Raw genomic sequence first — 14,204 nt, 5'->3', positions numbered from 1 at the left:
GCAAGTTGGGCTTTGTCGATATTTATGCTCCAACTTGAGGGGGAGTGTTGAAAATAGGGTTATTAACCTAGGGGCATTTATGTAATTGTGTAAGACCCCTAGGGTTTCCTACTGTCTATTTAAACAGTGTGTCCCTGTGTGTTCAATGTATCAGATTTAAAACCGAATAAGAAAAGTCTTTATATCGTGGTTTTTCTCCCTGTACTAGGGTTTCCACGTAACCTTGTGTATCTCTTCTCTATTCTTTAATTTTTAACAGATACCAATAACCAAACTCTTCGCTCTGTTATTCTCAAGGCCAGGCATCGCTTCATAGTTCTAGTAATAGTACATTTTATAAAAATTCTACTATTATGAATGTTTGTGTGAATATTAATGATCAAATATTTGAACTTTATCGTCTTTGTAGATTTGTGAATAATATAGTTGCATTTAGATTAAACTATCAATCATTTACCTCGTAATTATTATTTTATTTTTTAATACTTTTTATTAAGGGAATGAAAAGAGACTAATGCTCAAAATACAAGGATGATCAAAGACAGGAAGAAATGAACAGATAAATACAACTGAAAAACCGAAAGTCAAAACAAAGAGTTACAAAAGAAAGATGACAGCATTGCAGCCATTATAAATATCCTGAATTGAGAACCCTTTAAAATTCTTGTAAGGGGAACACAGACCAAGAAGAAGACTTGAGACAAGTCAAATCAAAACAAGCATAAGGAGCTTAAGCAGAATTCTGAAAGATACACTGGTTTCTTTCCAACCAAAGCTTAGAAAGAATGGCCTTCTCAGTATTAACCCAAATTAAAAATGCTTTTGAATTCCACCTAATGGCAAAGAAGCTGAAGCACATTTGCTTTCCAAGAATCAGCAAAAACCCAAGGAATGGAAAAGGCTTCAATTGAGAGATTCTCCTTCCCTGAAAGTTAAGGGCACACCGAAGGCAAGAGACATTTTGAAATAACACTTTGATAAACCAAATGCCCTTTGAGAGCATCTCCTTCCACAACTAGCTTGTTAAGAAAATTATCAAATCGTAGATATTGTTAGATATCCTTTCCTTTTATACCAGTTTCTGTAGTTGGATTTTCTCTCGTATTATCTTTACCCATTATTGGGCCATTTTTTATAATAAAAAAATATATTCTCCAAAAATAACATGGTATCAGAGTCCATAAAGCCCAAACCGATATTCGTTCTAAAGAAAAAAAAAAAAAAAAGGATCAAATCCAAGAATGATAAATCCAAAGAGGCACCATTTGAGGGGGCATGTTGAGGATCCACCACGTTGGAAACATGGAAGATTTTATAACTTTTATAGGGTACAAGGTTCACTCTTCACATTGCCAATTGGTTTTTAGATAGAACCCCATGTTATCTAACAAGGTATCCAAGCCCTAATGGTTAGCAACCCCAACCATAAAACACCCTAGTCGTCAGTCGTCATCTTTGTCAAAACAATCTCCCTCCGATGGCGATTCCTTCTTCTAGTTTCACCTCCGTCGATTTTCAACGTTACTTCTTAGGCTTGTTTGCCTCAATTCCAATTGTTCACTCAATAAAAATCGAGTACAACACAACAACTTTGTTCCGCCACCGCGATTTCAATCGATCATTGCCCATTTGCTCATCATCTGCCACCTTCAATCATGTCTATGGGGTTGCTTCATGCTTTCGGTCTCCATTTTTTCTAAATGCTTCAATCTCACTTTTTCCTTCATGGGTCTCAAATTTCTTCATCTTCCTAGGTCTCATCAGTCTTCTTTTCCATTGTTGGCATGATCTAAGTCTCGTCGCTGCCGGTGTTGTTCGGGTCTTCTCAACACCTCCAATAGTGATTGCTTTTGATACATTCTCTCAATCTTTGCCACTACCAATACTCCACCATTGTCTCACTATGACAACTATGCAACATTATGGATAACAGATTTTGGAGCATCAGATCACATGAATGGTACCTCCAAAGTCAAGCAAACCATACAATCTTCTACAAATACTCTAAGAATAACAAAACTACTATTTTAATTGTTTATGTTGTTGATTGATGTTATGAACAAACTTGCAAGTGAGTTTCAAATCAAAGACTTGGGAGTCTTAAAATATTTCTTAGGGATGGAGTTTGCAAGATCTAAAAAGATATTTTTTTGTTAATCAAAGGAAATATGTTATTGACTTACTTCAAGAAATAGGCTTACTTGGCAATCAGAGAACAAATACTCTTGTCAAACGAATCTAAAATTACAAGCAGCAAATTATGGAGAAAGATATATGACAAAGACTTGTAGGTAAGGTTGATCTTTTTATCTCACACATGTCCAGATATAACATTTGGAGTAGTATGATGAGTCAATTTATGCACTCATCTAGACCCATTCATTTTGAAGTTGTGTACAAAATCTTGAGATATATGAAGGAACTCCAGGTTAAGGTATATTATTTCAAAAACATGACCATTTTCAAGTGAAAGTGTACACTAATGAGGAAGTACTACTGATAGAAGATTTACTTCTAAATATAGTTCTTTTGTTGGAGGAAATTTAGTTGCATGGCTAGAAAAAACAAAATGTAGTAGCCAGAAGTAGGGCTGAAGCAAAATTTATAGCCTTAGCCCAAAAAATTTGTGAAAGTATATGATTAACAAGATTCTTGAGGAACTAAAATTGTCTTGAAAGATATTACACTAGTTTATTGTGATAACAAGGCTACCATTGCTATAACTCGTAATCCAATTCTACATGATATGACAAAACATATCTAAGTTTGTCAAATTATAATTTACAGCTATTTTTTTGTGTATTTTACTTCCTTATTTGTAATTAGCTCTTAATTGGTCATTGTTTCCTTGTATATTTTTTCCTTCCAAAACTTGCTTTCCTTGTAATCTCTATTTAAGATTAGCCTTGTAACCTATTCTAATTAATTAAGAAAGAATTATCTTCTTTTGAGAATTTTCTTCAATTGAGATGGTATCAGAGCCTTGAGGAAGAATTATCTTCTTCAGAATTGAGAAGTTTCTTCTATTGAGATGGTATCAGAGCCTTGAGGCTTTATTTCCAGTTGGCCTTCACTGTCGATTAGGTTTATTCCTTTCTTCCATTTGTGAACATTTTCTTCTCACCCATTGAACACAGTGGGTATATTTGCTTTATTGGAGGCTTCCTTGGTATGAACCCATTTCATCTTCTAATCTGAAAAATTCTTTCTGGGTTTCAATTAATCTAAATTTTTGAGGTTTCAAAACGATGAAACCAGGACTTTCATCTTTGATATGGTTGAAGGCAGCAGCCTTATTCTCTCTATTTCTATTTCTTAGATTCTAGGGCTTCAGATCGTTATCGTTTCAATTCTTATATGCTTATTTAGTTTCTCTCTTGGTTTCACTTGCTTCTCTTCCATCTATCAATCTTCCCCTGCTTTTCCAATTTGGTTCATAATTATTTTTCGTCCATTTTTGTATTTCGTTCAATATCTTCCTTCATTATGTGGGTTGTACCATAGGGATGATCCTTAAAGTGAAATTTGTGAAGGTTTATTTGTTGGAGTTTGGCCTAGTTCACCTGATAGATTGGCTCCTTGTAATCCTGCCATTGTTGATTGTACTTGTACCTGTGAATTGCAAGGTGATTGGAAGTTTCTGGTGTAGGTAGGTTATTTGTGTGTTCCAACTTGGGATACACGCTCTCCTCAGCCTCAAGAAATCGAATCGGCCGTTCGGTGGATTTGTAGAAAAAGAGAGCAGAAGAAGCCAGTGTTCATCCACTGTGCTTATGGTCACGGAAGACGTGTTGTGGTTACGTGTGTAGCATTAGTGGCTCTTGGAGAGGCAGAGGATTCGAAAGATGCAATGATTAGCCTAGGAGATAAAAGAAGAGAAATCTCCAATAATAAAATCAAAGTCTTTATTATGAATCAAAAGTTGCCAATACAAGAAGACAATCTCTCTATTTATAGAGAATTGGAAAGTAAACTAATCCTAAACGTAATTAATCAAAGAAACTAATCCTAATCCTAATTAGTCAAAGAAACTAATCATCATCCTAATAAACCAAGGAAACTAATCCTAATTCTAATCAATCATGGAAACTAATTCTAATCCTAATCAATTAAGGATTTGACCATAATACCCTAACTTATTCTAATCCTACTACATCATGCAGAGAAGATGATAAAGGAAAAACGACCTTGCATCCAGATGAATTCTTCTCATCGCAAAGCCTTTGTATTGGAAGCTTCCTTGGAGGCTGCAGCTTTTTTCATTTGTGTTGCATCCCATTCATGGGTATTTATTTCTGTGTCATTTGTGGGTAAATTGCAGAATTATTATTATTATTTTTTGTCTGTGGGTTTCTTTTGCCATTCACACATCTGGGTATTTGAGTTTCAGTAAGCTGGAAGCTCTCTTTATCCAATGGGTACTTTTTTCCTTTGTGAAACCCATTTTTTGTGTTGTGACCTAGTCCTCAAATCAACACTATGTCAGACTCCACCAAAGTCCTCAAAGAAGCTCTGCCGTAGGAAACCAATAAAAGTACAGCCATGCAAAATATTCATCCTAGCTAGTTCTCGGTTGGACGGGAAAAATATTCTCAAATGGCCTCAACTTGTCCGAACCTTTCTAAAAGGCAAAGGAAAGTTGGATCATATAATTGGGACAGGACCCAAATTGGGTGACCCAAAGTTTGATGCATGGGATGAAGACGACTCAATGATAATGTACTGGCTGTGGAATTCAATGACACCTACAGTTAGTGATACATGCATGTTTCTTTCAATTGCCAAAGATATATGGGAAACAATGAAGGAAACTTATTCAAAAGTGAAGGATGATGCACAAATATATACATTAAGACTCGTATTTTAGGAATAAAACAAGGGAGTTAAACAATGACAGAATATTCAACTATTCTTCAAAGCTTGTGGCAAGAGTTGGATCATTACCAATGTGTTGAAATGAAATGCACTGAAGAGGTGGCTTTTTAAAAAAAAAATGATTGAAAAAGATCGAATTTACACGTTTCTTGCAGATCTTAATGTTGAATTTGATGCTATTCGAATAAAAATTTTGGGAAAAGATCTTTCATCTCTAAATGAGACTATTGGAATTGTTAGAAGTGAAGAATCTCGTCGCAATACTATGCTGGAATCATAAGCACAAGGACCTGCCATGAAGGTAGGAGGTATATCAATGATCAAACCGCCCATGCTGAATCTAATAATTAGGAAGGAGGAAAACCAGGAAATAAGGATCAAGTGGTGTGCACTTATTGCAAAAAAACCGAGGCATACTAAGGATAAATGTTGGAAGTTGCATGGCAAACCTACCAATTGTCAGAATTCAAATCCAAAAAATGGGCCAAATAAAGGTTACATGAATAAAGGGCCTGGACAAAGCTCATATTTCAACAACTCAGAAAAGCGAAGGGAATGAAAAGCCATTTGAAAGAGGAGAGCTTAACTCCAAGGAGATTGAAAAATTAAGAAGTCTCTTAGAAACCTCGCAAAAAACTCCTAGTCAAGGTACATGTTCAATAGCCTTTTCAGGTACAATTTCTCAGCCTAAACTCTCTGCTTGGATTATTGATTATGGTGCAACTGACCATATGACAAATAGTACCCATAATTTTATAACCTATAGCCTCTGCCCAAGCCGTAAGAAAATATTTAAAGCAGATGGAACCTTAGTAACAGTGGCTGGACAAGGAGACATCAAGTTAAATTCAAACAATACTTAAAAGAATGTGCTCCACATACCACGTTTGACTGTTGACTTAATATCAGTAAAGAATTTGATCAAAGACTTGGGATGCAATGTAACTTTTTCTCATTCTTCTTGTATTTTTCAGGACCAGGGCAATGGGAAGATGATTTAAAGAATATAATGGACTTTACTACCTTGATGAACCTACTGGTCAAAACAGTGTTGGGAAAGATGCTCAAATTTCCTTCACCTCACAAGCTCAAATTTCTTCAAATCCACTTTGGTTATACCGTTACTGACTAGAACATCCATCATTTAAATCTTTTTTTTTTTATTTCGAAGGAAACAACAATTTTCATTGATATAATGAAAAGAGCAGAAGCTCAAGATACAATATTACATGAAACAAAGATTACAAGAGACCATCATTGAAATCTCTTAAAATTTTGTTTGCTGATTTGTTCCAAAAGTTCAATTTTTAATCAATTTGAATGTGATATTTGTGAGTTTGCTAAACACAAGCGTGTACCTTTCCATGGTAATACCAAAAGATTATCTGTGCCTTTCTCCCTTATTTATAGTGATGATTGGAGTCCTAATGTTCCAAATGTTTCTAAATTTTGTTGGGTCTTCATTGATGATTGTACCCAAGCTTCATGGGCGTATCTTTTGAAACAAAAGTCTAATGTGAATTCTGTTATTCAAACCTTTTTTCATATGATAAAAAATCAATTTGGAGTCCAACCCAAATGGTTCCATTCTGACAATACTAGATTACTTCAATCAGACATTAATTTCTTTCTTCAAAAACAAGGAGTCATCTGTGAGTCGTCTAGTGTATAAAGTTCACAACAAAATGGAGTTGCAGAAAGAAAAATAGGTCATATTCTTTCTGTGACTCATGCACTTCTCTTTCAAAGGAATGTCCTTAGATTCTTTTGGGGGAAAGCTATATTGACAGAAACTTAATCAATCGACTACCCTCTATTGTTCTAGATCAGAAAACTCCTGAGAATAATTTATCCAATTTTTATCTCAACTTTTGCACGACCAATAACTTGATTCCTCGACTATTTGGTTTTGTAGCCTTTGTTCATGTTCATAGTCATCAACAAGGTAAACTTGATCCAAGGGCGCTCAAATGTATTTTTGTTGGGTACTCCTCTACACAAAAGGGGTATAAATGCTATCATCCACCTTCTAAAAGGTACTTTGTCTCAGCGGGTGTTACCTTTTATGAAGATACTAGCTTCTTTGCATCACCTTTTCTTCAAGTGGAAGACATACTACTGGAAGATAAGGATTTACCCATTCCCGACCTCACATTTCCTTCATACCGATTGACATTGACTCCAAACAATCCTCACCTTTAACTCCCATAAGCATCTCATCGGAGCCATCAAACTCTCATACTGTTGCACCATTACAGGTTTAGTTGACGAGGAACAATGACAAAACTAAGCAAGTCCAAGAATCTGAACATACCTCTGGAACTGAAATTAATGAGAAAATAGTAAGTGATAAATTTGACATCATATTATCTTCTAATGATGAGTCAGATATGGATTTGCCTAAAGCTTTGAGGAAGGGAAGGCGAACTTGTACTCTATTCTTTTTCACTTCGTATCCTATGACAAACTTTCAAGCAAGCATAGAAGTTTTGTGGTTAACCTTGCTCATGCAAATATTCCAAAGACACATGCAGAAGCAGTGCAACATGAAGAATGGAAGCAAGCAATGAATCATGAAATAGAAGCCTTGAGAAAAATAAAACACGGAAGTTAGTTACAATGCCTAAAGACAAGAAGGCAGTAGGTTGTCATTGGGTATATTTGGTGAAGTATAAGGCAGATGGAACACACGAGAAGTACAAAGCACAGTTGGTTGCTAAGGGATATACTCAAACCTACAGGGGGTTGATCACCTTGAAACATTTGCACCTGTTGCCAAGATGAACACTGTACAAATACTTCCATCTCTTGCAATATATCGTGAATGGGACATGTTACACTATGATGTGAAAAATGCCTTCCTGTATGGTGACTTAAAAGAAGAAATTTATATGGAGATTCCACCCGGGTATGAGCAAACAAGAAATAAGGTTTGTAAACTAAGGAAGGCATTGAATGGATTAAAACAATCTCCTAGAGCATAGTTTGGTAGATTTTCTCAAGTTATGAGGAAGATATGCTACAAACAAAGTCAAGGAAATCATACGTTTATAAAAAATTCGGCAAGGGAGTTACAGTACTAATTGTTTAAGTTGATGATATTATTGTCACAAGAAACAATAGTAATGAACGAGATCAACTGAGAAAATGTTTGCTTAGTGAATCTGAAGTTAAAAGAACTTGGAAAGTTGAAATATTTCCTTGGAATCGAAGTTGCCTATTCTAAAAAGGAATTTTCTTATCACAGATGAATACGTAATTGACTTACTTTCTGAAACAGGGAAGCTTGGTAGCAAACCAGTGGGAACATCAATTGATCAAAATCATAGATTATGTGCAAGCGAAGAGAGTTCTCCAGTAAATAAGGAAACATACTAAGGGTTAGTTGGTAAACTAATATATCTCTCTCATACAAGGAAGTTCACCTTAAAGTAGTATATCAGATACTTCATTATTTCAAAAACTCCATTGGGAGAGGACTGCTATTTAAGAAAGGTGAGAAATTCAATCTAGAAGTACCAGTTGATGATAGAAAATCAGCCTCTGACTATTGTACTTTCCTAGGTGGAAATTTGGTTACATGGAGGAGTAAAAAGCAAAATGTAGTTGCAAGATCAAGTTCAGAAGCAGAATTTTGAGCGATGGCCTTGGGCATTTGTGAATTACTCTGGATAAAAATTATCCTAAAAAGACTTAAAGATTCCATGGGAAGGAACTATGAAATTTCATTGTGATAATAAGTCTACCATTAGTATCACTCATAATCCAGTTCAACATGATAGAACGAAGCATGTAGAAGTGGATAGACACTTTATAAAAGAGAAGTTGGATAGCGGTCTCATTTGAACCCTTTTGTGTCAACCGATAATCAAATAACAGATATCCTCACCAAATGATTGAGCAACAACAACTTTGAGAATTTAGTTAGCGAACTGGGAATGGAAAACATTCACTCACCACCTTGAGGGGGAGTGTCAGATTACAATTTACAGCTATTTTCTGTGTATTCTATTTCCTTATTTGTAAGGAGCTCTTAATTGGTAATTGCTTCCTTGTATATTTTCTCCTTCCAAAACTTGTTTTTCCTTGTAATCTCTATTAAGATTAGTCTTGTACCTATTCTTATTAATTAAGAAAGAATTATCTTCTTTAGAATGGAGAAGTTCCTTCTAGTGAGAAATTTGACAAGCACTTCATAAAAGAGAAAGTTGATGCAAGTGTTATATGCACATCTTATCTTCTGATGACAGAACAAAATTGATATGCTAACTAAAGACCTTCTGAAATGATATGCAAACTGAGGACTCTTAAAATAACAATTCGATAAACTTCTCAATAAGCTGGTTGTGAAAGACATCTACAAACCAGCTTGAGAGACAGTGTTGGATTTCCTTTATATTTTTGTAATATTAGATGTTTATTATGTGTTATTTATCGTTGATGATACTATCCTTTTCTCACATAATGATGAGAAAAAACTAGCAAACCTATTTTTAGATTATTGATTCTTTTGAGCATTCATCTGGTCTTCACATCAATCACTCCAAGTTATTAGCACGGTTTCCACATTGGCTGCTTCATATGGTTGTCAAGTTGGCACTTGGCCCTTCACATATCATGGCTTACCTTTGAATGGGAAACCATTCTCATATGCATTTTGGGAACCTGTCATTGAAAAGGTGGAAAGGCGCCTCAACAGTTGGGGTGGTACTCATATATCCAAAGGCGACAGACCTACTCTGACTCGAGCCACTCACAGCAATCTCCCTATATATTACCTATCTATTTTCAAGATCTCATCCAAGACTATTGAGCAGATTGAGAAACTATACACGAACTTTCTTTGGGATGGGCACAATGACAAAAGAGGTATCATCCACTCAGTTAACTGGCAGTCCAACTTCCTAGTACCAAGGAGGTCTTGGCTTGACCCACTTGAAGAAAAGAAATAAAGGCCTTTTGGCGAAATAGATATGAAGATACCAATTTGAGAAAGATGCTCTTTGACGGCGCCTTGTTGATTTGAAATATGGCTCCCCTTTACAATCAATCACACAGCAAATTCTTTGAAAAATCCAAAGGCCCATGGACTTACATTTCTAAGATGAGTGATCTCATTCACAATAACATTGTTCATGTGATTGACAATGATCATAATATTTTATTTTGGATTGACTTTTGGGTGGGAACCCTCCCCTTAAGAATGGCTTTTTTTTTTTTTTTTGAAAGGAAACAAGTCTCTATATTAATTGAATAGTGAGACAAAAGCTCAAGGTACAAGAGTATTATACAATGAGCAATAGGCCTAAGAATCAGCAAGGGCACTCGGACATCTCAACTAGGTTGAACCCCATAGCCCCCTCATCATATCCAAAATACATACATACACAAGAAGGACAAGAGAAACGGCTGAAACACAGCCAAAACAATGCAAAACTGTTTAGCTAGACCAAAACAAATGGTCAGTACAAGAGAGAACAACATAGTGAGAAGAACCAAGGAAGAACGAAAACAGATAACAGGAAGAAAACAGCAGTTGTTGGAGCCAAAAGACCGCAATTAGGAAGGGAGGATAAATGCTCTCCAGTTGAGGTTGAACTCCAGGATGTTGTAGCTATTAAAATGGTTAGAGAGGATGCACCAAGATGAAGCAATACGACGGGCAGATTCAAAATGATTCAGGCAACCAAGTGATTTATCATTGAACACCCTCTGATTTCTCTCAAACCATAATTCTGCCAATAATGCCTTGACCGCATTAAACCATAGTAAACAAATGGGTTTATTAAAGCTCGTTCCAACCAGAAGTTGTTGTACATTCCCCCGGAAGTCTTTGCTAAACACCCATGATAAGTTGAAGGGAAGCATTGCCTCTTGCGGCATTGATCGGAATGCTACCCTTTATAGGAATATCTGGAAAGGTCCCATTCCTGAAAATGCCCGATTCTTCCTATGGGAGGTCAGTCACGGTAGCATAAATAATGCAGATGCTCTTATTAAAAAGGCCCCTTGGATTACGTTGGCTCCAAATTGGTGTGTTCCTCCTTGTCATCAAAATGGAGAGTCCATTATGCACTGTTTTTCTTCTATAAACACTATGCATTTATTGATTTTCTGCGAATTTGTCCAATCTTTTTGGGAGAGAGTTTTATCATGCTTCAACTATCAAATGGTCTTCCCAAATGACCTTCTCACTCTATTGAATATGCTTCTTATTGGCCATCTGTTCAAAGCAAAGAAAGAGATATTATGGACTTTCATCATCAAAGCCTACTTTTGGCTCATTTGGAGAGAACGGAATCATTGTATCTTTGAAGATAGAGAGACGAATTTCACTCGCTTCTTTTGATCACCTTTTGTATACATCACTCACTTTGTGTAAATTCACCCCTGTGATTACAATCTTCCATCTCCTATTTCACAGTGGAATAATGTAATCCCTCACTACAATTTTGCACTTTTGTAATTTCATACTATCAATGAAATTCCAAGTGATTGTTTCTCATCCAAAAAAAAAGTATGAGTGTGTTTGATGGTCTTTGCTATTTTAATGAAGGTCCGTTTAGTAATAAAATAACCCAATATTCAAGTCCTATTAGTTCTCTTTCCATTAAACAAATTATGCTACTACTTCTTAGGCTAGGACATCTCATTCTTTCTTATCTCAAGCATTTATTTTCAAATTTACCATAATCTTACCAAACTTTCAAACCTTTTTATTCACTTCAGTGATGTTTGGGGTGCTTATAAAATAACGACTTAGTGAAAAGAGATTATTTATTACGTTATTGATGACCAAAATCGCCATCTTGGGTTTATTTAATGGAAAATATATATGAGGAGAAAGACATTTTTAGGCATTTTTATAACACGATCGAAACCTAATTTTGATACAAATTTTGATTTTACACTCTAATGGAACTGATGTTTTAATGAATAGTTTGGTGGCTTCCTGAAAGGTACCGGTGTTGTTCATCAATTAACTTACCAAGATACTCCTCCACGGAATGAGATTGTTGAAAAATAAATAGGTATTTATTTGAAGTAGCATATGCTATAATGTCTGAGCTTATGACCAAAGTGGACTATATGCCACACTTCTACTAATGTAAGATGCTGCAGATAAGGGATGTGAATTGAAAGATATTAGCTAAATATACATGTAAAACCATAATTCCCGTAAATAAGCAAAATAAACTTTGCTCTACATGTCAAAGTACGACTATACTTTACAAATTGTACCAAAGATGACTACTAAATTTAATATACACAGTTCACATTCACACAGATTTAAAAGCTACAAAAAAGGGGGGGGAGAAGACGAAAGCAGCAAGTTCTTACCAAGGTTCTTACAAGAAATTTCATTTCCTTTTCTCTACAAGATCGCATGAGATTGACAATGAGGTTTCTCTTGCGCACAGAACTTCCACTACCTGTTTGTACACTGATAAATACTACATGAGAAAAAACCAATTCTTTCTTCATTAATAAACACTCGTATGAAAGGGGGGAAAAAAGTATGACAGTTAAAAGGATGACAAGGTTTACTTTTCCAAAACAAAAATGAATTTATTTAAAAATAAATAAATAAAACTTTCAATAGACTATAATTGGACAAAAAGATAATCATTGCATAACTCAAATTAAACACCAATGTGCGTGTGTGCTGATATTTGCTGTTTGCAAGTGATACCTTACATAAACTTTCGTGTAATTCACCATTAGGTATTTGGGGGCTGTACCCTTCTATTTTATTTCACCAAAAAAATTTGTTTCTCCTCTAAACAAAAAAAAAAAAAAAAAAAAAAAACAAAAAAAAACAAAACAAAACAAAACAAAACAAAAAAAAACCAAAACAAAACAAAAACAAAAACCAAAAAAAATTCATATTAATATATTATCAGTGTAAAGTAGTAAATAAATTCTTACTGTGATCAAAAAGTTCAAGATCAACTTCGCTTACCTAACTTTTCGAAGGGTAGATAATACATCTTTAATGAGGAGGGGTGATGGAGGTGCCAATAATCTCTGTGTTTGGCGACATGCAAGAGCAACATCTCCTTCAAACATAAAAGAAACCCTTGCAAGTTATTGATATTACCTTGGCCTGGAGGCTGCTACCTGGCCAAGGGTGATAAGAATATGTGCAAGACAACATATAAAAATAGCAAGTGTAAGTTGTACGTACCTAAATCACCTAATTCGTTATACATTTCAGTTATCTTTGAACGACTAACCCCACATGCCTCCTCAAGTGCTGCTGTGACAACACTCCCACCAATATTTAGTTCCTGCAATGTTTTTTCACGAGCAATGAATTTCATCAAATATGAGCCTCAAAATAAATGAAATTATAACAATATTCTTGGGTTGAGAACAATGTAAGAAGGGGGGAGTAATTACTATAAAAGAAAAAGACCAAAAAATGAACTTTCAACCCACGGTAATAGAAGGAGACAACAACAATAGCAGCATCCTAATTCCTAACACACGAACAATTTTCAATCTAGAAAAAATCAAGTACTTTTCTCAAGCCTCACTTCTCAAATGATAATTCTGACAACATTACTCCAGAAAACAATACACATGCCCATTATTGAGAATCGTTCAAAACAATCTTAAAATGATTGCAAGTGTAACAATGAAAGGGAAGCGGGAAGGCCATTTAGACATCCTTCCACCATAAAGAGGTGTCTGCAATGCAGAAACTGGGGAAGATATAATCCGCATACTCTGAAGAACTTATGCACAAAACACACCATCCTGCAAGGAGACATTCATAACTGAATTAGACAGACTGCTTGATCTATAATTAATCTCGGAATAACACTAAAAAAAGAACTCAAAATAAGACTTTCACCTTCACTAGACAATAATCCTTCCGAGCACTGTAAATCACTTGAACCCTAGCCCAATCACCAAAGATGACCTAAACAATAACTTGGACCTTCCCATTGCAGAAAGGAAAGAGATTCAAGAGTGCACTAAAATATCAAAAGAATCTACGCATGCAACTCTAAATTAAAAAATTTTACATCTACACAACCACTCAACTAGATACTCAAATTCCCAATAATATTCATCCATATAAAAGAAACAGAGCATGCGAGGGAATTTCATATTAGGAAAAAAAGAAAGGCACAGATTAATTATGAAGCAACATCTAGAAATAGCATAAACCCAAAAATGCTATAAATATCCCTATAAAACCTCCTTAAGGCACTTGTTTCCGAAAGATGCCTATTATTTCGTGACACAATTCGATTCTGAGATTGGGAAAAAAAGGATTTATGAAAAAAGAAATTAATTAGTCCCAAAGATTCAAGGAC

General features: G+C 35.2%; 1 protein-coding gene and 1 long non-coding RNA gene across 4 annotated transcripts in view; both read right to left on the bottom strand.

Annotated features, from left to right (window-relative positions):
* The window catches only part of LOC120070353 (DNA ligase 6-like), a 48,358-nt gene that overhangs the window by 30,098 nt on the left and 4,056 nt on the right, over positions 1–14,204 (bottom strand). For all 3 annotated transcript variants that reach the window (XR_005479857.1, XM_039022289.1, XM_039022288.1), the window contains exons 4-6: positions 13,064–13,166; positions 12,839–12,935; positions 12,217–12,319 (exon numbers count right to left, since the gene is read on the bottom strand). Coding sequence is in view for 2 of the 3 variants with exons in the window: in XM_039022289.1 (XP_038878217.1) it covers positions 12,217–12,319; positions 12,839–12,935; positions 13,064–13,166 (303 nt within the window). In the remaining variant the exon portion in view is untranslated. The remainder of the gene's footprint in view (positions 1–12,216; positions 12,320–12,838; positions 12,936–13,063; positions 13,167–14,204) is intronic.
* LOC120070354 lies at positions 10,497–12,209 on the bottom strand. Its single transcript, XR_005479858.1, has 2 exons — positions 11,864–12,209; positions 10,497–11,098 (listed from the first exon to the last, which is right to left on the bottom strand). It is a non-coding gene; the product is annotated as an uncharacterized LOC120070354 (long non-coding RNA).

Source organism: Benincasa hispida, chromosome 1, assembly GCF_009727055.1.
Source record: "Benincasa hispida cultivar B227 chromosome 1, ASM972705v1, whole genome shotgun sequence".
Taxonomy (NCBI): Eukaryota; Viridiplantae; Streptophyta; class Magnoliopsida; order Cucurbitales; family Cucurbitaceae; genus Benincasa; species Benincasa hispida.
Note: the sequence above shows the minus strand (reverse complement) of the source record. Positions and strands in the feature narration are given on the sequence as shown.